The sequence below is a fragment of the Podarcis bocagei genome (genome assembly GCF_964188305.1).
Source record: "Podarcis bocagei genome assembly, chromosome: 3".
In the NCBI taxonomy this organism is placed as follows: domain Eukaryota; kingdom Metazoa; phylum Chordata; class Lepidosauria; order Squamata; family Lacertidae; genus Podarcis; species Podarcis bocagei.
The window spans coordinates 87,095,281-87,118,310 of record NC_138127.1 but is presented as its reverse complement, the minus strand read 5'-3'; the positions used below and the strand labels follow the sequence as shown (position 1 = coordinate 87,118,310).

At 41.6% G+C, this 23,030-nt stretch overlaps 1 protein-coding gene across 5 annotated transcripts in view; it reads right to left on the bottom strand.

The window, feature by feature from the left end:
• Nucleotides 1-23,030, bottom strand: part of MTA3 (metastasis associated 1 family member 3) — a 132,285-nt gene that overhangs the window by 67,036 nt on the left and 42,219 nt on the right. For all 5 annotated transcript variants that reach the window (XM_081185992.1, XM_081185993.1, XM_081185996.1 and 2 more), the window contains exons 5-11: nucleotides 22,896-22,959; nucleotides 21,592-21,709; nucleotides 15,483-15,585; nucleotides 10,072-10,171; nucleotides 6,605-6,793; nucleotides 2,663-2,737; nucleotides 369-427 (exon numbers count right to left, since the gene is read on the bottom strand). In XM_081185992.1, coding sequence (XP_081042118.1) covers nucleotides 369-427; nucleotides 2,663-2,737; nucleotides 6,605-6,793; nucleotides 10,072-10,171; nucleotides 15,483-15,585; nucleotides 21,592-21,709; nucleotides 22,896-22,959 — 708 coding nt within the window. The remainder of the gene's footprint in view (nucleotides 1-368; nucleotides 428-2,662; nucleotides 2,738-6,604; nucleotides 6,794-10,071; nucleotides 10,172-15,482; nucleotides 15,586-21,591; nucleotides 21,710-22,895; nucleotides 22,960-23,030) is intronic.

The window sequence follows — 23,030 nt, the reverse complement described above, 5'->3', positions numbered from 1 at the left end:
AGTCTCAGATTGTAAACATACACTTTATTTCTCAGGCATGAGTACCATTAACATGGAGCCCTACACATATTTTGTATTCAGTGTTCAGTCAGGCATAATCCCAGGTAAGCGTGGATAGGATTGCTGCTGAAGAGGTCTGTGATTTTTGCATTAGCACTGCTACTTAAGGAAATAATTTGAAAACTGTTTTTTTAAAATGCCTGCATGGGCATAACTGGACCTTACTAGGCTATGCAAAATCTTCAAAGCAATCTAGGTTTTATGGATGCTGCTTCTTCGCTTGTCCAATAAAAACAAGGATTTGTTCTCTACACATTTTGCATTATTATTATTCTTTCAAAGGAAGCATTCATATTTGTGATACTTACTAGGTTGGTATGTAAACTTGTTTCAATTTGCTTTCTGCTTCAGCAGCTTTTAGGCGTTTCTATTAGAAAAGATGGAAGAAATTTAATATCTCACAGAACTACAACATTTCAGTTCCTGTCAGGCGACCAGATGGACTTTCTCGGTCTTTACGAGCCAGCCCAGTGGCCCCAGATCCAGGTTCCCCTACTTCTGGTGGTTGGATGGGTGGTGACAGGTAAGAGCTTTACAACTTGTGGCAGGCTTCGCTAACCTGGTGCCCTCCAGGAGTTTTGTACTACAAAACCCATCACTGGGGCTGATGGGTATTGTGGTTGAAGACATCTGGAAGTTACTATGTTGGCGAAGGCTGCCTTATGGAATGCCCTTGGCCAGGGATATTCATGTGGCATCAAGTTAAACCTGCCCTCTCAATACAGGGGTAAGTAAAGACTCAACGTTGATCTCACATTTATTTAAACACAGGATTTCCCTGAAGGTTGTTCAACTTCAGGATGACCTTAACTCGGCAGCTGTTGCAATGCTGGTTGATTTTTAAATACTTGTTTCTAAGTGTTACAATGTTATCCTCAAAAACTGATTTGTTTTATATATATATATATATACATACACACACACACACACATATATATTTATGTGTATATATATATATATATATATATGCTTTCGTAGATTTTCACGGGTACAGGAATGTAGGTTTTGGTGTCTTCGGGTGTCTTCCCGTGTAAGAGTTGGGGTGTCTAGGCGACGTTTCGACGAGGTCTCACTCGTCATCTTCAGGCTGGTGCTTTCGGCTTCTTGTTACTAGAACAGAGCAGGATCTCAGTGTTTGAGTTCCTATAAATACTGTTGAGGGGGTGTGGTGTATAGCCTCCAACGTTCTGGGCAGAGAGGCCACACACACACACATATACATATACATACACACACACACACACACACACACACACACACATATATCCTAAAATAAAGGAAAGTAATTCATGACACTTCGTAATAGCTGAATCAAATGGGCAGTTTGCTGGAAGGTGTGATCACACGCACACATATGCTGCAAAGCTAAGCTGTGCAGAAGCGCCTGTTTCTAGCGCTCACATGCTTTTCCACAATGACTATGTATATGACAACAATATGGACCGATCTTCTCCTAAATTACTTACTACTTGGATAAATTAACACCAGAATGACTGTCATCAATAGGCTGACACTGATTTGTTGCAACAACTCTGCCCTGGGCTCTGCTGGAACACACACAGCCCCGAGTTGAAACAGCGAGCGATGGACGTATTCCCAAATAATGGGAACCAATTGAGGAAAATAAGGAATAAAGTTAAGACCAAGTATTGAGTTAGAAAAAAGAATTGTTACTGGAGGGGTAATGACGCTGTTGAGTCTTTATTTACAACAGCCATTCCCTTGCCTCTTCCCTTCCCTTTCTGTGAGTATCTGCTTCTGTTCAAGTTTGAGCACAAATAGCTCTCCTGTTCAGGAAATGGCTGCTCTGGATCCAAGCCAAAGTATCTAAATATACGTAATTCCTGGATTTCTTCATCATGTTTAATTATATCCTTCATCATGTTTAATTATATCCTTCAAAGAAATGAAAGGTCACTTCAAATGCTGTTAACTTCCTACACAGAGAAATTCTAGGAATTAGCGCTCTCTCCCTCTCTCTCTCTCTCTCTCTCTCTCTCTGTGTGTGTGTGTGTGTGTGTGTGTGTGTGTGTCACTGTCGAGTTGTGTGTGAGATCATCACACATGATAATCTGATCTATGGATACGTGCCAATCCTCACTCAGATGTGTCTTCCATGTGGGTATTTTGACATGTTTAAAGCCTCCCTAAATTAGATTACCACTGAGATTTAGCTTTCTAAATCCCATTTTCTGGAATCTATACAATATCTGTTTACTGGGCAATCCTCCTGGGTTGGGGCAGAGAGAACCAAACGTAATCACACTGCAAAATCCAAAGCCCTTTTGAGACCACAATGGGGCGGGCAGGGGTGGAGGGTGTTTCTGGGTCATTATCCCCCAACCCAACCTGTTTCTTGTATTGCTTCAATTGGAAACAATTGAAGGAGATCCTCAAGGTGAATGGGAGCCACTCCTGCCACACACACCCCTTGCCAACCAGAGGAAGGCAAGAGCTGCAGTGAGAAGGGGTCCTGTGAGGTCAGATCTCCTTCTCCCAGAGCAGACCACCCTCAGAGAGGGAGGTCCAAAAGCAACCCAGGTGCTACAGAACTTCACGTTCATTTACTTGGCCAACCCAGGGCAAAGTATAGAAAAATTACCTGCTGGATGTATCTGTCTGTAGTTTTCCACATATAATAATATTCAATGATGCTTGTCAGAGACTTCCAAGGAAGCTGAAAAAAAGAAACGAAAACAAAAATACTTATTTACAATGTCTGGTAAACTTCACATTTTAACTGCAATGTTGCAGCAAACCCAGCACAATGTAATTTAGACGCAGGAAAAAAGACTTTTTAAAAATCTCACGGCAATTTAGAGGTCAAGGAAGCATAGTCTACGTTAGCAAAGGTAATAAGAGGGATGGGCTCGCCATATGGTGTTGTGTTTTTTTGGACTACAACTTCCATAATCCCTAACCACCGGTCTTGCTTGTTGGGGCTGATAGGAGCTTAAGTCTAACAACATTTGGAGGCCCAGAGGTTTGCCACTCGTAATAAAATTACCTGCTTCTCTCTGGGAAATGGGTAAGGAAACACACTCAAGAGTTTGGTTAGACAAATTCTGGTGGCTTAGGATCTGGGAAAGTCACTGGGCTTTTGTACTAGTCCTTAGAGCAGGGGTCAGCAAACGTTTTCAGCAGGGGGGCAGTCCATTGTCCCTTAGACCTTGTGGGGGGCCGGACTATATTTTTTGGGGGGGAATGAATGAATTCCTATGCCCCACAAATAACCCAGAGATGCATTTTAAATAAAAGGGCACATTCTACTCATGTAAAATGTGGGCCTTAGTTTGCCTACCCATGCCTTAGAGCAGCGGTTCTCAACCTGTGGGTCCCCAGATGTTGCTGGACTACAACTCCCATCATCCCTGAGCTCTGGCCTTGCTAGCTAGGGTTGATGGGAGTTGTAGTTCAACAACATCTGGGGACCCACAGGTTGAGAAAGGCCTTAAAAATTCCGTTAAAATCTATTTAAGAAATAATTAAAATCTTAAGAAGACATGAATTCTTCTATTAAGGACCTTTTCAAATGCTGACATCAGTTTGATACTTCTAACTTCGTTTGTCTTGCCATTGTTTATAAATTGTACTGTCTGGGGGTGTTGTTTTTATAATCTCCATGGGTAGTGGAAGAGGACTAGGAGCAAGGGACTCAAAGACCCTCAGAGTCTGTTCTACCCCTACAACTCTATGTTTCTATGAAGCTGCCTTATACGAAGTCAAACCATTGTTCCTTCGAACTCAGTATTTTCAAGGCTGACTCTCTGGGTTTTTGGCTGTCTTATATGGTGATGCTACGGACTGAACCTCAGACCTTTTGCATGCATACTATGGACTCTACCACTGCACTGTGGACCTTTGAGACAAAGTGACACAGTGCTTTCATTAAGTGTTTTGTTTTTTAAAAAGTGAGGGCTAGCCGGTAAAAATACTGTTAGCTTTCCACATGTCAGCTTCCTATATTATGAAGAAATCTTAGCACAAGTTGTTTTCAAGTTAGCACGCCTCCAGGAGAGACGTATTACAAGCCTTACCGCCATCCCGTTTGTTCCATTCCATGCCCTAAGTGTTACAAAAGTGATGGAACCCTTCTGCACTGAGCTTTTCACACATCGACACACAGTTAGTAGGAAGAGTGTGCCAAAATGAGTCAGCTATATCCCACTGTGGATCAACCCTCTTCCCTAAGAAGTAGGCATTCTGTTATCAAATGATTACTTAATGTCACAATAGAATTAATTCACAAGATCAGAGAAGCCAGAGGGGCAGCGATGGCAACTGCGGATGACATACCGAGCAAGACAGCATATCCTCAAAAACAGCACATAGTTTTCATGAACTGATATATCATTAACATTAATTATTCTAGTTTTTGGTCCCTACCAGTAACACTGCATCTTAGCAGATAGCTAGTATTTACTTCTGCCACATTAGCAGCAGGTCTTTGTACTTCCAGAGTTCTTTCAACTGCTCAGTAGGGTCAACCTCGGATAAAACAGCATGCTTTTTTTATCTTGGTGCCTTGAAGATAAGATGTGTATATTCCAAACCTTTATTTTAATCAGGCAGGGATTAAATCACTTAAACTATAAAAATGATACATAAGATGAAACAGAGTACAATTTTTTTTTAAAAAAGTGGCAGACTTCTTTATTCCAAGTTTAGAGAACTTTGTGGAGATCTCTGACCTTTCCAAGGTTGCAAACTATGTTCTTGAAGCTGACTTTGGGAACAACCCAAACTCAAGATCTGCAGGGATGAGCAAAGCCTGGAGTAAGAGGATCTCTGGCTAAGCCAACTGAGGACCCTCAGCCCAGTTCAGTTGGAAATACAAGGGCATAAATACACCAACCTGGCTCAGCTGGTGATTGCTAAGCTGAGGCAAGGCCTAAAGAAGGGGTAGGATAGTGAAGGAGGAGACATACCCCTATTCCAAACTATGTTCGGACCTAACAATCCAGCAGAAGTTACAAAAGGGCAATGTAAGAAAAACTCTAGTTTTGAAGGCTTGGCTGGCTCAGCAGGAAGCAGCTTGGCTCTGGAACAGAGTTTCGAATAGGGTAAGTTACACCAACATAATTTACCCTATACTTTGGATTCTTTCCACCTTTATTCTATTCCAACCGTGTTAACAACATCCATCAGTGTTTGAAATTGGGAACACAGAATGAACTTCATTAAGATGTAAACATGGTTCATTGGACTTCCAAGCTCTCATGCCATTTATGTATCTTTTCAAACAGAAAAAACTGCAAACATTTTCAAATCTATACTTCTTTTCTTTTGCAAACTGCTAAAATTTTGTTTACCTCCAATTTGTGATAGTATTAAGAGAATAATTTGACCCCTTCTATCAGGCTGAGAGCGAGTCCTGCACACCCTCGGGGGCTTCTCCTTCTCCCCCTCCTTGTGCTCCTAGTGTTGGCCTGACTGGCTAAATTACAGCATCTTAAATTAGGATACTGCAGTTTAAATGCAGCTTGCAAGCTATGATACAAAACCTCTGATTTAATGGCAATCCTAGCAACTACGGTTAGGCAAACAGGTGCCAATTAATTTTTTAGGAACAGCCATTATTGTTAAATGATGCCACGAAGGGGGAAAGAGAGCACTCAGGTGCTTTTCGCTCAGTGAACTGTCTACATCAGGCACATTATTTCCGCTCCACATATAAAGATGCCTTATAAAGAGCCATTCCACTTACCCAGTTTTGTTTGTTCTATCTGATAGCAGCTCTCCAAGGTCTCCAGGCAGAGGACCTCACCAGCACTGCCACCTTTTTAATGCAGACTTAGCAGGCTTTGAGCTGGGACCATTTGCATGCTCTACTACTGAAGTATGGGCCTTCCTCTGATATTTACGTGCATACGTATGGACTACATGCAACCAAGTGAAGATGCCTGGGTGCCAGAATGGTGCCTGACATCTTCACCATCTGGAAGTGCATGCCTGGGGATCATTGGATCTGGACTGTTTTCACACGCTAATACCTCATCCTGTAGAATTCTATCAGCTATATTTTATCTGCACAATCAGAAAGAATTGAAGGAACCAAAATGCTTTTTCTGTGCAGCCTGAGCAGGAGCAGTGAACAACGTCATAGTTGTCGCTTGTCTTCACTTAACCCACCCCACTGCCCTGCTCACAGTTGTGAAGGACATTCTTACATTATGAATGGTCCATGTCACCTTTAAGAAAAAGAGGTAGGAATAGCCCAATATATATATGTAGACTGTCCCTGGATCAAGTGACTTTTCTTCTTTAAGTTCTCAAACTTCTTAACTTAGCTCAAGGTTGTCATCTGAACTAGCTGGATGTTTAACTGGATAATCAATCACTGTCACTCCATCATTTGAAAAATAAGGCTCTAGAGCCATCTTGCCCAAGAATGGCAACTAGACATTCTGTTTTGGCAACTGCCACCTTGGTTTAAGGAGCCATTTGGTGCCTAGCTTATACAACCGAGTTTCTAACACCAAAATCCAGCTGTCTGTGGAAAACAACTCAATAATGGATAGAAAGGGGGTATACTTCTACTTACAAAGTCTTGTCGTATGTCGTTGAAGTCTTTGCCGTATTTCTCCAGGGCTTCTTCAAACAAACTAGCCTCTGAAGCGGACCATTCTTCCATTTCATCTCTGCAAAGGACAGGCCCTCCAAGTGGAACCAGGACACTAATAGCACTGCTCAGGTCATAGTTATGCTTATGCAGTGTATCCATGGCATGAAACTGGACAAAAAACATAAAAGCAACCCACTAAATTAAATGGGCTCCACAATTCTCTACATCCTAATTGCAGTAAACAAGAGCTGAGAACCCTTTCTCTTCTGTTGCGCTCTTCCCATGATACAGATTTTAATTCAACTGCAGTTCCTGCTTTCTGTTACCCTCATGCTTCCCTTTCTTGACTATGAAAATAGGCAAGAAACAGTGCAGTTAAGTGAGCAAACCTGAGTCTTGTAAGACCTGTTCAGAAGACCATCCAAGGTAGAGAAAAAAAACATCCAAGGTAGAGCAATACAATGAGACACGGTGGAGGGGAACGGGATCACGTTTGCACATCCCAAACACCCATGCATCAATTGGGTCTTGTTTACAGCCTTTTGTGAGCACATATGCCTGCAGAGTCTGCACAGAGCACCTAATCTGTGTGGGTTTAGGACAAGTCAGCGTGATCCTATTTACCTCTTTGTATGTTGATTAATCCTGAATTTTTATTGTCTGTACAATGCTGTAGAAACCTCCAGGAGAGTCCCTTAAACCTACGAATTAGTCCCATCTTAAGGAAGGATGCCCAAAGCACGCAACGCATTTTAGAAATAACTTGAAAAGGGCATTAGGAATGAGGGAGGAACACAGAATCATATGAATCTGCCTTATACCAAGTCAGAATATTGGTCCGTATAGGTCTGTACTGCTGACACTGACTAGCATTGACTCAAAGATTCCCTTTGGAGATGCTGGGGATCAAAACTGAGACCTTTTGAATAAAATGCATGCACTCTACCACTGAACATACAGCCTTTAAGAGACACAGCAACAAAGGACTTTCAATTCAGTAAAAGAACAAAACAGAAAGCAAGGGCTAGCTGCTTTAAAAAAGAGGGTTAGAATACTATGTTTTAACATCCAAGTACTTTCAGGATGGTAATGAAATATATCAAAACCCTCAGAGAGCACGTCGGCTCCAAATATGATCACCAATTAAGAGTAAAAGTGCTATTTGAAGGGGGAAAACATCCTCCTTAGCTTGAGAATGAAAAAGAGAACAGAAGTTTTAATAATGCCAAGAAAGCAGGCAAGAAGTGGTCGAGATAATGAACAAGAGCACAGAATGGTAATTAAATCTGGCTTGGCTCTTCTGGTTAACGAAGTTAATCATTAGCAAGGATAAAACTTTCGCACAACTGTCCAAAAACTAAATGTATCAGTCAGTCAGTGTACCCAGTGTGTACTTTTGAGGACAGAACAGCCTCGGAACAGTGTGAAGGAGGGGAAATACAATGCCAGATACCCAAAGGCCATGCATATTTATATAACTTCCCGCTGTTCCTCTATGGTCCCTCCTTCCATTATAGCTTTACAATAACCCTCTGAGGGAGGGAGGGAGGGAGGGAGAGGGAGAGGGAGAGAGAGAGAGAGACTAGATCAAGACTGCCCAGTGAGCTTCACAATGAAGTAGGGACTTGAGCCTGGATATCCTCTGTGTCTGGTCTAATCCTCTTGCCATTACACTATTGCCTCTCAGTGCCAGCCTGGCCCTCCTCCCGAGAAGCTCCTGGCTTCTTCTTGAATTTGCAACAGCAAAAGAGGAACAGGTTTAGCCATTTTAGGTGTTACTGAAGAAGGGTAAGTTATCATACGAGGGGAGCACTGGGGATGAGCTGTGCCTTCATTATCCTCATCATGGAAGCTCCCCATTCATCTTCCACTAATTTTACAGGGCTTTAAAGCATACAGGGCTCCTCCGCCAGGTACAAGAGGCTGCCCACCTCACACTGACTGTGAGTTGAAGGGCAATGAGATTGGTGATGGGGACCCAGCTTGCGTGTTCGCCCACTCCGCTTCCTTCCCCCGTGATAACTTAAGTCTTCTAAGTAACTCCTGAAGATGACTATTGTGAACTTGCTGAGCAGTTCCCAATTAGCCAAGTTCTGCATAACTCCCGTTTTTCAGAAGCCAAGCCATGGACCCCCTACTTTTGAAAATGTTGCTCTCTCTGTGGTAGTTCTCATTATGTGAATGGCGCCACCGTACCCTCCAACATGTCCCAGGACAAAACCAGGACGTGCTCCCGTGTGAGTCACATGACCCACATGGTGACCAAAAACGGGGTGTCCCAGACAGTTGACGGGTATGTGCCACAGACCCCCGGGTGCATTAGGCAGACCTCAGGGGGTCTATGGACCACCAATTGGGAACCACTGGCCTGGATTGTAAAGATTTGTGTTTCAGATTTCCATATGTAACAGTATCAAGTTATTTTCAGTCAAGCTTTATCACTCTCAGAGACACTGAAAGATGAGTATCATATTTTCATATGTTTTTGTGCTTATTCTCTTATGACAGCACATGGTTATCTAAAAGATGCTCTCATATTATGATTAAATGGTATCATTCTTCCACTTTCAAAAAATGCATTTTAATATAATTAGTTTCAGGAACAAAGAGCAACCAATTCCAAACACTGAGAGATGCCAAAATACAGCCCTAAAATAGTGTTTGCAGAGGCCTGTCAGGTGTCAAGGGATGGATGACATGAACCTACTGTACCCTGAAACACCTGTGTCTTTTGCAGCACAGTCTTAAACATGCCCACTTAAAAGTTCTCTTGTGTTCAACTGGGCTTACTGCAAGGTGGTGTTCATCTACTCAGAGTACACCCACTGAAATTAATAGGCCTAACTTAGTCATGTTCATTATTTTAAGTGAGTCGACTCCGAGTAAAACTTAGTTGAATATCACTTATGGAATAGGATCGTAGCCTTAGCTCTAAGTTCTGTGGGTGAAATCCAATGTTGCTGTTCCATTTACAGAACAGCTTTAGGTCCTGTGGAAGTATCTGCTAACCTAAAGGGAGACAATTTGCAATCCCCACCCTACCCCTGAATGCTACCTAAAACACCTTCCATGTGATGTATTTCTTCCTCCTCCAGCCCCTACCTCCGAGAAAGAAAACCTCATTCATGGGAGTTTTTAAGCAGAGGTTGGGTGGCCACGTGTCATGGATGCTTTAGCTGAGATTCTCTCTGCGTTGCATGGGGTTGGGCCAGATGACCCTCAAAGTCCCTTCCAACACTACAGTTCTGTGATTCTATAAGAAGGTTCCCAGCAGTTTGGCTTGAACAAGAGGCAGCTGAAGGGAGTACTCCGAACATTCACATGCAGGTATTCAAAATCCTTCACACCCTGATCAGCAGCACAAAGGACCAGGAGGGAGTCGGCCTCTTAAATCTCACCCAGTATGCATTAATGTGCAAAAAGAGGATTTCGAGGAAGCATCTCACCAGAGTGATGTCACGGGAAGCAGCAGCAGCGCTCATGTGTAAACTAGGTTGTCTTACAGAACTACTGCAGTCCAGAGCTCGGGCAAACGTACCGACCGCACTGAAAAACATACAAAAGAATTGCAAAAATTAAAAAATACCCATGAAAACCAGATATACATTAAAGGCATCATATGCATGCCCGCTCTTTCACATGCGCTCCATAGTTTATTGGCAGGCATGTTAGGATTCACCTGTGAATGGAAAGACTTCAAAGCAAACTCACGATGTTTAGCGTGAAAACCGAAGGTGAATCTGTTAATAGGGGCAAATGTCCACCAAAGACTATATCTATATCTATAGCTTTCATATTTGGTGTGCCAATAAAACTTCTGTGCAAGTGGGGGCATGAGTGGAGTGAATAAATTCAGGAAGACACTGTGAAACAAGCAGAGATCTATTACACACAGAGAGAAAGATGAAAGTACCTCTAGGCTAATGACTGCAACTTTGTCTTAAACTATATGCACATGGTAGCCATAGGAGACCAGGAATTGTATACAGGTGAGTAAGCAAGCTTGTATAGGAGGGGTGGAGCTGTCAACCCCTTTGTGGAAGGATTTTTTTTCCTTTACTGTAAGCTTGCTAAATGGTTAGTAAGCTGCATTTCTATGCCAGGGGCTGAGGGCATGTCTTTTGGAGAGATACTTCTGGCCTCAACCATGCCTTGACACAAACACACCCAGAGTAATGCTAACCTACAAAGACAAATTAAGTTGATTTCCAGGGGTTATTAGTGTTACTGAAACACATTTTTTAAAAACACACCCTGTGTTGAGGCTCAGTATCTCACACACCACCCAAACACCCAGAAAAAAACAGTGTTTTCAGTATCCTTAAAATGCTCTCCCAACCATTTATCTATGAGCAGCTCCTCTGAGAACCAGAGAACATTTAAATGGCCCAGACCCACCTCCATACTTGGGTTATTTAAACATTCTACCAATTGGATAGGGGTTACCAACACAAGAGCAACCGAAAGAACAGGGCATATTAAGTACACTTATGAATCAACCCACTGTGACTCCTGTTCCAATATGTCAATTTTCCTTTTAACTTGAAGGCATAATTGAAGAAAACTTGAAATTTCAAATTACATTTCCTTTCATAAAAATCACAATAAAAATCTGTCAACAGTTGGACTACTACAGGACTTTACAGCTGCTGGTTTGTACTTTAAAGTGAACTGCAAAAAAACAACATTACCAAGGCCATTAATATTCCATGGTTTTTTAGCAATTTACACAAGTAAATGAGGCAATCAGCTATTTATTTTCCTCAACCATCATTATTTTAAAAGGATTTTTTTGGCTTTAAATTGGATGACCACCTCCACCTTAGCCTGACTGAGAGAGGACTGCTGTGTTATTCAAGCTGTTAAGAGAGGTTTTTTAGCCAGACCTCAATAGTGGTGGGTCATCAGAAACTGAGAAACAACAAAATTAAAGATGAGGGGGTGTTAAAAGATTGCATGATGCCAGTCCTTACAACATTGCTACAAACTGTAACTATTCCAACATAATACATAAGTGCAGAGCAGGAAATATGCTCAAGGACTCCTAAGAAAGAAATGTTCTTGCAAATGTGCACAGTGCTTCCCCTCCAAGGATCAGAAATGATCCCGAAGGGTATCCAATTCCCAAAGTACAGTCTTCCATATTTTCACTCCCCTGTGGCGAGTGTGACAACCTCCTCTGGCGACCATGACAAGTCCCAGCCTAATTCTTAACTCTGAAGCTGCACCATTAGAAAGGGATTAATCTGACTGTTGCACAGTGATCCCAATTCCCTTCCCAAGTCCAAGGTTGGGAGAAGACATGGGGTTGTATATCTGCCATGTGACCAACGTATTCAAAACAACTTAGATAAGCAGTGTTTCTGAGGTTGTAGGGGGCATATTTAGTTTTTGTGCAGCCTAGGCATCTGGAATGCCTTGGTCACAGTGGCCAAACTAGCAGGGGCTTGGAGACTATCATTTTTTGCTAATACAAACATGCCAATACACACAAACGTTTTCTGCTTCTCCAGTCTTGCCCCAAAGAACTTTGTATCTGCACTTTCCACTGGTGCCCCACATCTGCTCCCCTTTGAGCTGCGCAAGAAATATATTGCAGGCAGATAAGCTTGTTCAGAGCCAGCTCTGATGCTTTCACCAGCACAAAATCATCTGGTGGGACTTAGACACGTGTTATCTAGTGCTTTTCTACAGCAGTTTCTTGTTCTGTTGCAATACTAGAACTTGCTCATCTGAACAAAGCTTTGTGTAGACGCTCCTTACTCAGGGCTGTACAGCTTCTGGAAAGAAAAGTCAAGAACAAAAATAGAAGCAGTAATTTGGAAAGCCCAAATAATAAAAAAGATAGACTGCTGGAGCATAGGCAACAAATTGTCAGTGCAAATGCAGCCTGAGATATTTGTTGTTCTTTGTCCCACATCTACCACACTTGCAACTTTAAAAAAAGAAGAATAAAAGCAGAGGCCAGATTTTAACTTGTTTGTGTTTCATTATCGCATTTCCCCACACTGAGGTTTTTTGGTTCTGTTTTCTTTAAGGTAGAGAGAACACCAACATCGGTAATAAGAAGCGCTGCTTGCTCCAAAGGATGAGTTCCTGATCTGAAGAACATTTCTTCTCTGAAATAATGCAGCCGGCTAGAGTTGATAATATATCCAATATGTCACATTCTCACTGTCTGATGGCTGCAAGTCCCTTGGGTCAATTTCCAGCTGTAATTATCTGTGAGCTGTTGACATGGAGGGTCTGCGGCTTGGTGTTTTTAGTTAAAAAAAATCTTAATTGGCCCATAGAATGTTTTTGTCAGCGGTATTGAAGAGACAGACTGCTCCACCCCTAAGCAGGATCCTTGGTGGAATGGGGCACTGCTTTAATAACAAGTCAAGCGCTGGAAAAGGCGATGGCTTCCTACTGTTAGAAAATACTGAGCAGCCAATATTGTGCTGCCATACAAAGCTGCGGTTGATAAAGCAGGGGTTGTCTCTTTGTCTGACCCTGAAGAGTCTCCCCTCTTGCATCTGATAATGCTTCTTGCATGACCGGAAGGATAGAGCGAGATGTGAGGCTGTGTGTAGAAACTAGCCCATTGTATAAATGTCATATTCACATTCACTGCTTCAGCTATTTTTTATCTCTAGTTCCATCAATTACTTGCATGTGGCCTGCTTGAGGTTGTCCAGGAGGAATGCGGTCCTCGGGATTTCTCTCCCCAGTGTCTAGCCTCCAACATGGAGGTCACACGTGGCACAGGCGATGGAGTTTTGCGATGCTCCTAGACAGGAGATGAGACTGCCTATATAGTCTTGGCTTGACCATGCTGAGGTGTCCTATCCTATCCAGCTCATCAGCCTAGAGACAAAGCCAATTCAAGGCCCTCTTCTTGTGGAATGGCATTATTCCCTGGTCAAATCATGCACAAGAGTGGAAGATGCATGGTGGTATCTATCAAGGGGTTTTTTGCATCAATTGCAGGGATGTAATGGTTAGGACGGGGACGCGGGTGGCGCTGTGGTCTAAACCACTGTGCCGCTTGGTTCTTTACCTTTACTTTTTTACCTGTCTAAAGCAGGACACACACAGGTCTCCTAAGCATGAGACCACTATTATGGTAATAGTACAGTATATGGAAATAATTCACAATGGCAAGTCCTCAGAAAGTCATTCTCTGTGCAGGATCCCAGGAGCTTTGACAAAGCCCAGGAGAAACACAGTCTTTGGTGAGCAAGAATTCAGTGGCTGGGGCAGATCAATAGCTGCATTTTTAAAGACTGGCTAATTTTCTTTTTGGGGAAAAATCAAAATTGTGCTGCCTGAGCTACAAATCAGGAAGTGTCCAACTGGAAGTTCACCTCTGTCATTAAATCACAAGGTGGCCTTAGGGAAGCAAAACAAACACAAATAGTACTTAATATACTGATTGCATTGTTTACTTTTCTTCTGATTCACTGCACAAAGGAAAATTACTAAAATTGATGGAGCCATGTTGGTTTCTTCCACATTTTTCAGCACAGTGGGAGTGCAACCACAAAGGTACACAAAAAAAGACATTTATTTATTGGAAATTAAGTTCTCCTACACTACAAATACAACAGTATATCTACTTCCAATTCAATCTCAGGAAACAGCAAGAGAAAACTGTTGGCAGGGGAGAATCTCTTTCAAATAACTTGCTAAAGAATATTTTGTGGCAATGCTGAGGCCAAAAGAAAAAAGAAAGAAATTATAAGAACCAGAACTTCTCACGCTGAAGACTCTTCCATGTAGCATGTTGGAAATAAATGTATTTTTTTTAAAAAAAAAAACCAGAAATGAATAAGGGAGAGGGGCTTTATTTGCACTAGTCGAAACATTCAACTTGAGATTTTCCAATGAGGGCAGATAGAACAGAAAGATCTACTGAGACAATCAGGGCTTAAAAGCTCATATAAGAGTCAAGTCAGAGTAAATGATAAGATTTTTCTTCTTCGTAAAATATACACACTAGTGGAGGAAGAGGAGTGTGGGGGGAGTGCACCGCCCCCAGCAGTGCGATCCCGGTGGAGTGCCATCGCAGCTGTCTCCCCAACATCGCTGGGCGCCACACCCCTGCAGATGGCATGCGCCACCCTCAGGACGCACACCAGCCCCGCCCCCGCCTGCTCTCCGCCCCCCCCCATGCCGGAGCATGAAGCTCCGCCACTGAATACACACACACACGACTACCTCTTAACCCCATACTGATTGTGGAAAACTTAAGATTGTAGGTAAGCAGAGAATAGAAATAAAAGAGAGAAAATAGAGAATTCGCTTCTCTTTCAGGAAAAGCAACTTCTGTAATTTTAAGTTCTTTAATCTGTTTTAGTATTGTGCGATGCTATGTTACATCATTAATGTTGTGCTTTCATTGTTGTAATCCTGCCCTGGGACCTTAGCATGAAGGGCAGGTAATAAATTTTAACAACGACGACAGGGTCTGGGGAGGCACTGAGTGGTATACTTGCTGCTACATCTGTAGCTCTGCTGGATAGGCTGGGAGATGCAGAAACTCCCCTCCCAAGGTCAGAAGCACTTTAGGAAACAAGCACTTTAGGGGGACCTAGGCAGCTTTGGGTTCAAAGTCTCTGGCACCCTCCCCATGCCTTCTACCGGTCACCGCTTTGTTTCATCTTCTGCATGACAATTCTTCATATATTTAAAGGGTGCCAGCGAGTCTACCTTCATTCTTCTCTTCTCCATGGAAAACAGAATAGACTCCTTATAACATTTGTTCCATGGAGGATAGATTATGCATTGGGGGGGGGGCATGGCTTCTCCACCCCTGGTTCGGATCATGCCCTTTATTATTAAGAGGGGGAGAGAATGAAGGTGTTAATCTTACCGGGCTACTACTAAAAACTGGTCGATCTGATGGTCAGTGAGATGGCTGTCTGGATCCCATACTTTTACTTCAAGCTTTGCCTGCTCCCGGTCATCTGTTTCTCCTGGCAAAAAAAAAAAAAAAAGTAGCGCATATAAAAATAATTTTTCTTTCTACTTGTCTTGTATCATGCTTAAATTGAACATGTATCCAACAGTTATACACAATGGTCAGTTCAGCACAGTTCAAATGCCGCACTGAATTTTGCAATGCGGTAAGAAATTAAAAAATAGCCAACATACGTATGGAAATCAGCTGCTGAATATCAAAGAGCTTCTCGTGTTAAAAGAATTGCATAATATGTTTTATAAATGCATATAAAATATCAAGGTGGTGTACAACAATATATACAACAAAACATACAAAACCATAAAAACAATGCAAAGTAATCATTAAAAATGATCATGTGAAGGACTGGGGGTGGTGTGGGTATACCTGGAGACATTGGTATACACACCAAGACACACTCGCAGTCTCTCTACAAACCGTTGCCTTCACATATCCAGACAGAACGCCAAAAAAGGGCTATAGTTTGCCTCTGGATCAAAAAAATTTAAATATGCAGTTTGAAATGATTTTCCAGTTCTAATTTGGACGCCAGTTATGCTTTGCAGTAAGCACAGTTTACCCCACTCAAGATATCTTATTGTAAGCCAGCAAATGATGGAGGAAAGTGGCTTACAGGAAGGAAGGAAGGCTTGCAAACCTGAAGCTGGTCCTGGCAGCAAAACCACAATGGTGGTGACATTTGAGCAGCATCTACGATGCCACCGTCAAGTCTGTGACCATGCAGCTACAATCAATTTTTTTGTGTTTCAGCACCAGTCAGAACAGTCCTTAAAAATACACTTCTCAGATAGACTCCAACTTAATTGCTTACAGATGCCTGCTTCATAATCACTGACTCAACACACAAATTGCTTTCAACAGACTCTTAAATACCTTTCCCTGAATGCATTGTCATCTGCCCTTCGAACAAAAAGCAATTAGCCCCTTTATTTGTGCAGTTCATGAATCCATATCTTCATCTCTGTAGCTAGATTGTGGCTAGACTGCCCGTCTCCCCTCTTTATTTCCACTAATTTCTTTTGCAGTTAAAAACCACGAAGCAGCATTAATTGTCCATGTCTCCCAATTCTGCATTTAGAAATGGGACATGATATGCAAGGTCTCATACTCTAACCTTCACTTATCCAAGCTGAACTGATGAATAATTCACAGAGTTTCTAACTTTGCCTTAAAATGAGCCTTTTCCGACATAACAGTATTTCATAATAACTTTCAAGGTAAATCACACCATCTTTCCTAAGCATGTCTGCATGTGTTCAGATTTCCATCTTGTGGAAGGTGTTAATATACTGTTGCAAGCCACCTCAATTTCTGAGCAGTGTGAGATTCCAGGAGTTCCAGGTGCCAGATCCGGCCGATTATACATCAGTCTACAATAGCTGCCTTCCAGATCACATGCTGCCATAGGGTTGGACCAATCTTAATACCCACACTCCCCCATTGTGGGGCCCTTCTTCTCTGAGTAGGTCTTGCATGTTAGACCAAAGAACAGTGATGTTTGATCTTGTATCCAACATCCCTATTCATTTCACACCACCCACCTCACAACTAATTGTCAGGCTGCTATTATTATAGTTCAGCTGCACAGATTTGGGCACATACTCATAACAATATAAAACACAGAAACACGTTGCACATTGCAATAAGTAAAATAAATCAAGAATGGGCTTTGGGACCATTATGTAGTCGCCCTACTAACACCTTCTGGGGAAAGAAAATTATGGGTTGCCTTCAATGAAGTCCTATTCAGAGCAGAACAATTTAAATTAGTAAACTAAGTTAGCCATGCCCATTAACTTCAGTGGGTCTACTCTGCGTAGCACTAGCACTGAATACCACCCCATATTTTGGAAGTGTTAAGAAATGCATATGTTTTAACATTTTTGTGGATTTTGTATACAATACATACAAACAGGGCTTTCCCCGCACATATTATATTCAGCTTTATAAACTGAACAATAGATTGAAGTGTGCCAAAAGAGAGAGAGCCCAAAGTGTATTCCTCCTTGAAATATACCTTACTATGGGAATGCTCATTATCCAAAATCTCAGTTATCCAAACATAAATAATTATACCCAAACCTCACTACACAAATGACTGATTCAGATATCTGAGCAGTTCTCTGCATTTTTCTGGTTGGCAGCAACCATTTCAGGCAGAAACCATGGCGGGAGGGAACTAAAGAACTATTTCCAGGGAACGTATTATGTTCAGATAGCAAGACCTGTGTGTATTTTAAACCACAGGTGGAAGGGCTGTCATATATACTTAAGACATTCCTTCTTCATGAAGCAAGAAGAAATGTAGGCTGAAATCCTTCACCCTGACACACTAACTTTCCATGCTCAAGGATTTATTGACTTTTTAAATGTGAAAGTCTTGGTTTCCGGGATGACAGCAACATCGCCCTGCACATTTGAAATGTGTCTAAAAGTATAAACCAATGATCCAGGACTATGATGCATCGACTAATGTGTTTTCTATATATAGTCAAGAAAAGAGAAGAAGCAAAGGCGGGAGGGAGCAGAGTGACGCAGCCACAAGTGGAGAAACAGAGCAGAAGTGAGCGTTGCATCTGTTATTTGTCAGGAATCCTATGTGTTCCTGCGCACGTGTGCTTGGGAGTAAGCTACACCGAACTCGGTTAGACTTACTTCTAAGTAAGCATGCACAGGAAGTCTTAAGAGGGTGGAGTGTGGCAATGGATGGAAAAAGCATGGAGGAACTTAGTGAAGACTAGAGCAGGAAGGTATGGATCACAGATATGCAACAGTCTCTGGTAGGGCTGGCTGATATATCAATATATCATCTAAAACCAGCTTGAAGTCCATGTTGTGATATCAGTTTCATAATTTTTGACCTGGCAATATATCACAAATCATGATGTGTGTGTGTGTGTGTGTGTGTGTGTGTGTGCGCGCGCAATGGCACCATCCTAAGATGTCAGAACTGAGTTCCTGTGAGTTCCCCTTGAAAAAAGCCTTGTGGTCATATAACGGAATAACATGGTGTTTAGCTGGTAATCTATCGAAATGTTGAAACCCAGGTATCACACAGCCCTAGTCTCTGGTCCCAATTAGTCAGGACAGCAAAAAGCTCTTCATTAGACCAGAAGTTTCCACTTATCGTGAGGAACAGCAGTCTTCCTTAATTCACAATCTTGCAAATGTAACAGCTCATGCACATTTTTAATAGCCTCCCTGCATACATAAACTCTCACAATGCAATCTTATTCCTGCCTACTCAGAACTAAGTCCTGTTAATTTCAACAGAACTTTCCTCCATATTAAAAAGGGTGTTTTGTTTTGTATTTAATTTAAAGGAGACTATCTTTTTGTTTGCTTGCACTCCCTCCCTCCCTTTGATGAAAAAAGGAGAGATTGGTGGGATGAGGGCCCCTTCTGTAGGGGTGGGGATGGAGGGGAGAAGATTTAGCTGGCTGACCTATGCTGAAATGGGAGGTTGGGTACTTTCCCAGGAAAGTAGAAGTAAGTTTAGTTGGACTCAGTGGGGCTTCTGCACGCACAGATTCCACAGACCTCTGAGTGGGAAAGCAGATGTAACTTGACAAGTAAATCACTTAAACTACTCATAAATTAGTTGAAAATATATTAAATATAATATATGGAAGTTTATTTAATACAGTGGTACCTCGGGTTAAGAACTTAATTCGTTCTGGAGGTCTGTTCTTAACCTGAAACTGTTCTTAACCCGAAGCACCACTTTAGCTAATGGGGTCTCCTGCTACCGCCATGCCACCGCTGCACGATTTCTGTTCTCATACTGAAGCAAAGTTCTTAACCCGAGGTACTATTTCTGGGTTAGCGGAGTTTGTAACCTGAAGCGTATGTAACCTGAAGCGTATGTGACCCGAGGTACCACTGTACTTTATTACATCTACCACTTCCTTATATTTTAAGGCCCTCCACCATTGCAGGGAGGTACGGTGGGATCCTCTGCTGCTTTGGGGGGGGGGCACAGCAAGGCCCTCCCCCACCGCAGATATATGTTGTGATATTTAGCTGGTTATATATTGTGATGTTGAAAACCAGATTATCGCCCAGCCCTGCTCCCAGGTAGGCAGATTTAGGATTGCAGACTGCCTGCCTTAAAAGCAAACTACAGTGGTGCCCCGCAAGACGAATGCCTCGCAAGCCGAAAAACCCGCTAGACGAAAGGGTTTTCCGTTTTTGAGCTGCTTCGCAAGACGAATTTCCCTATGGGCTTGCTTTGCAAGACGAAAACATCTTGCGAGTGTTCCGATTTTTTTTCACTCCCCCCCTTTTTCTAAGCCGCTAAGCTGCTAATAGCCTTTTAGCCGCTAAGCCTTTAATAGCCGCTAATCCGCTAAACCGCTAATAGTGCTAATCCGCTAAGCCGCTAATAGGGTTGCTTCGCAAGACGAAAAAACTGCTAGACGGAGAGACTCGCGGAACGGATTATTTTCGTCTTGCGAGGCACCACTGTACAGTATTAATGTTGGCATAACTTCTCTTCTTGGTCACTGAGAAGTATTATTATGTGCCACTGATTTACAAGCTTGTATGGAGCAATGGGCTGTACCCAACATGACTCTTACTCAGAGAAGACCCACTAAAAAAAATGGGTAGAATATATTGCTCATGCCCATTGACTTCAACGGGTCTACTTGAGCATATTGCCAACAACATGTGCCCTAGGCCACCTCTCTCATAAGAAAAACAGTGTATTCGTTCTTCAAATATATGTTAAAAGAAGAAATGAAAGGGTCTTGTGCCATAAATCACAGAGGATGTTACTATGTAATAAAGGTCTTATTGAATTTATTTAAAAGTCAATTACATCTGAGAGATAAGCAAGCAGTTGTTTTCACCATGTCTCATGACCAGGAACTGTTGTATAGCAAGAACCCCATCAAATGGACTAGGTGCTATAAATAAAACATTTTTTCCCTTTGATGCTTAAGGTTATTTATAAAGAGCAGGTCAGTTACACAGTTTGCAAAAACCTTTAAAAAAAGACATGGAAGTCTTGTTTGTTCATAAAGCTGTCACATTACTTCTTGATACACTGACATGCATTCCACAGAAGCTGTGTCAATTCACACTGATTTCATTTCTCCTGGGTGAAGGCAATTCTGAATGGAGACCTAACAGCAGCTACTAAGTCAAGGTAGGGAAACTCCTCAGTTGGTGAATTACACTGTAGTCGTCACTACAATCCATGGAAAGTGCACTCACATGTTTCCAATGGTAGCTGTAGTTTGGGATGAAGGGGTGCAAAAGCAAGGGTGTGAATGAGCCAGGCTCCTATAGCCACATCCCCACTTCCCCAAGACTGCCACTTCCAGACAAGATTCACACCTAGGATCTGCCTGCTACTGGCTGTATTTTGAAGATTAAATCGCAACAACAGGAAACAGCTTATTTGACGTATGTTTGTTATGGCCACTTTTTATAATTCATAACGACCACACAGACTGAAATGTCGTCATCATCATCATATTCTGACAAATAGGGAATGGCTGTCTCCATCTTTCCTAATGAGGCACCCAACATCCACAACCCTTCATCCAAGCCGCTGCCACTATTTTGTGACAGCAAGGGATAGAGGTAATTCTGCTTCTCCTGGATTGGCCTCAACATTCATGGGCATGGACCAAGTTTGGACAACTGAATCTCAGCTTAATAAGAAACATATGAATGGGTCTTTTGGTTGTGCATGCAGCCTCGGGACTCCTCCCCTTGTATGACCAAGTAAACAAACCAAGAAGTCTTCCATTAATTCAGGTGTCTTGAAGACTTTGTAATGTTAGCAGGCCTGTGCAATTATCTGCATTTCTTCTTGAGTAGCCAGCCATTTTAATTATTGGTTCTAACTTGCTGAAGTTTTGCAAGAAAACGGTATACATCTACTTTTATAAATAATAATAAAAATAGCCTGCACATTCAAAGCTGCATCAAAGCACATCAGACTTAAAAAGAAACAGGTACACCAAGTCAAAACTATAATGTGTTTTACCTTCTGCGAGCATGTCTGGAACATCTGCTTGATATCTGGGACCTACTCTGATTTCTCCTTTGTCTGCTAGAAGTGTTTTCAACGATGGATCATATACCAGTGAATAGAAGAAAGTATCCTAAAAAAAAAAAAGACATGTATTTTCCAAAGTACATATTTCTGCATTTTAACACACATGCACCAAAAAAATGCTTGGACAGATCAGCCCATTTATGTTCCCTGGCAAGTTTTGCATAGGTCAGTTACATCCTATTTTCGGAAGATCTTTTTTTTTTTAAGCATGGAAAAAATGCATTTATATTTTGGGCACTTTCCCCTAAAGTAAGCATTTATTCCCCTAAAATACACATTTCATATACTTTTCAATGCATTTTTACCATGGAACATTCATTATAATGTACCTAAACACACACAATTCAATGCAAATTTAAAGAATGGGGTAATCCAAATGCTGACAGCATTCCAATCTGTGAATAAATCCTGGGCAGATCAGGCTGGTTGCTATGAAATGTGGATGGAACAAATTTCTCTTTTTTAAATTATTTTATTTATATATTTTTAATAAATAAAAAAATCAACATTTCAAATTTAGCAATCAATCATTCCACCTATGACTTCCCCTCCCTCTCTCCCTCCATAACTCCCCCATAAAATTTCAATTTATGCTGCATATTACAATTACTCTATACCTTCAACTTATCACAAAAGAAAGTTCACCCTTCCTGCTGTCCTTAATCAACTCCTGTTTGAGTTTTAACATATTTACACTGAGTTTTTAAGTATTCTGCAAACATTTTCCCATCTTCTTTAAAATCAGATTCATTCTTATCTCTAATTTTACACGTCAATTCTACATAGTCTATCAATTTCAGCTGTCATTCTTCTTTGCGTTTAATATTCGTGCTGCCGTTGTTACGTAAAAAAATATATGTATCTGTTTGTGGATGGATCAAATTTCCCTTCCCTCCCAAATCCTGAGTTCATCATATTAAAATTTAATCCTATATCACTGCGAAAATAATTAGGCAGGCAGAAAGAGACAGCCCATTTTCATTTGCAAAATTCTGGCTGAAAGTCAAAATGAACTGTTTCAGTATTGTTACAATAAAGCATCAATAATTCAAGAAACTAAACATTCCAAACAATAAACACAGACACAAATCATTTTCAACTTTAGCTATTCATATTATGCTACTTAGCAAAATGATTATTTGCTTTTCCTAACAATCCGCAGGAAAAATCACAATACTAAAGGAAACCACATATAAAAAGGATGCTGAAAGTTATGAAAAATGTAGCATTACCTCTTTAATGAGATACGACAATACAGACTCTGTCTCATTCAGAAGTGCAACACTGCATTTCCCCCTATATAAACACACAGAAAAATCAACAACATATTAATGATTTATAACGACATTTTTTTCAAGCAGTAAATG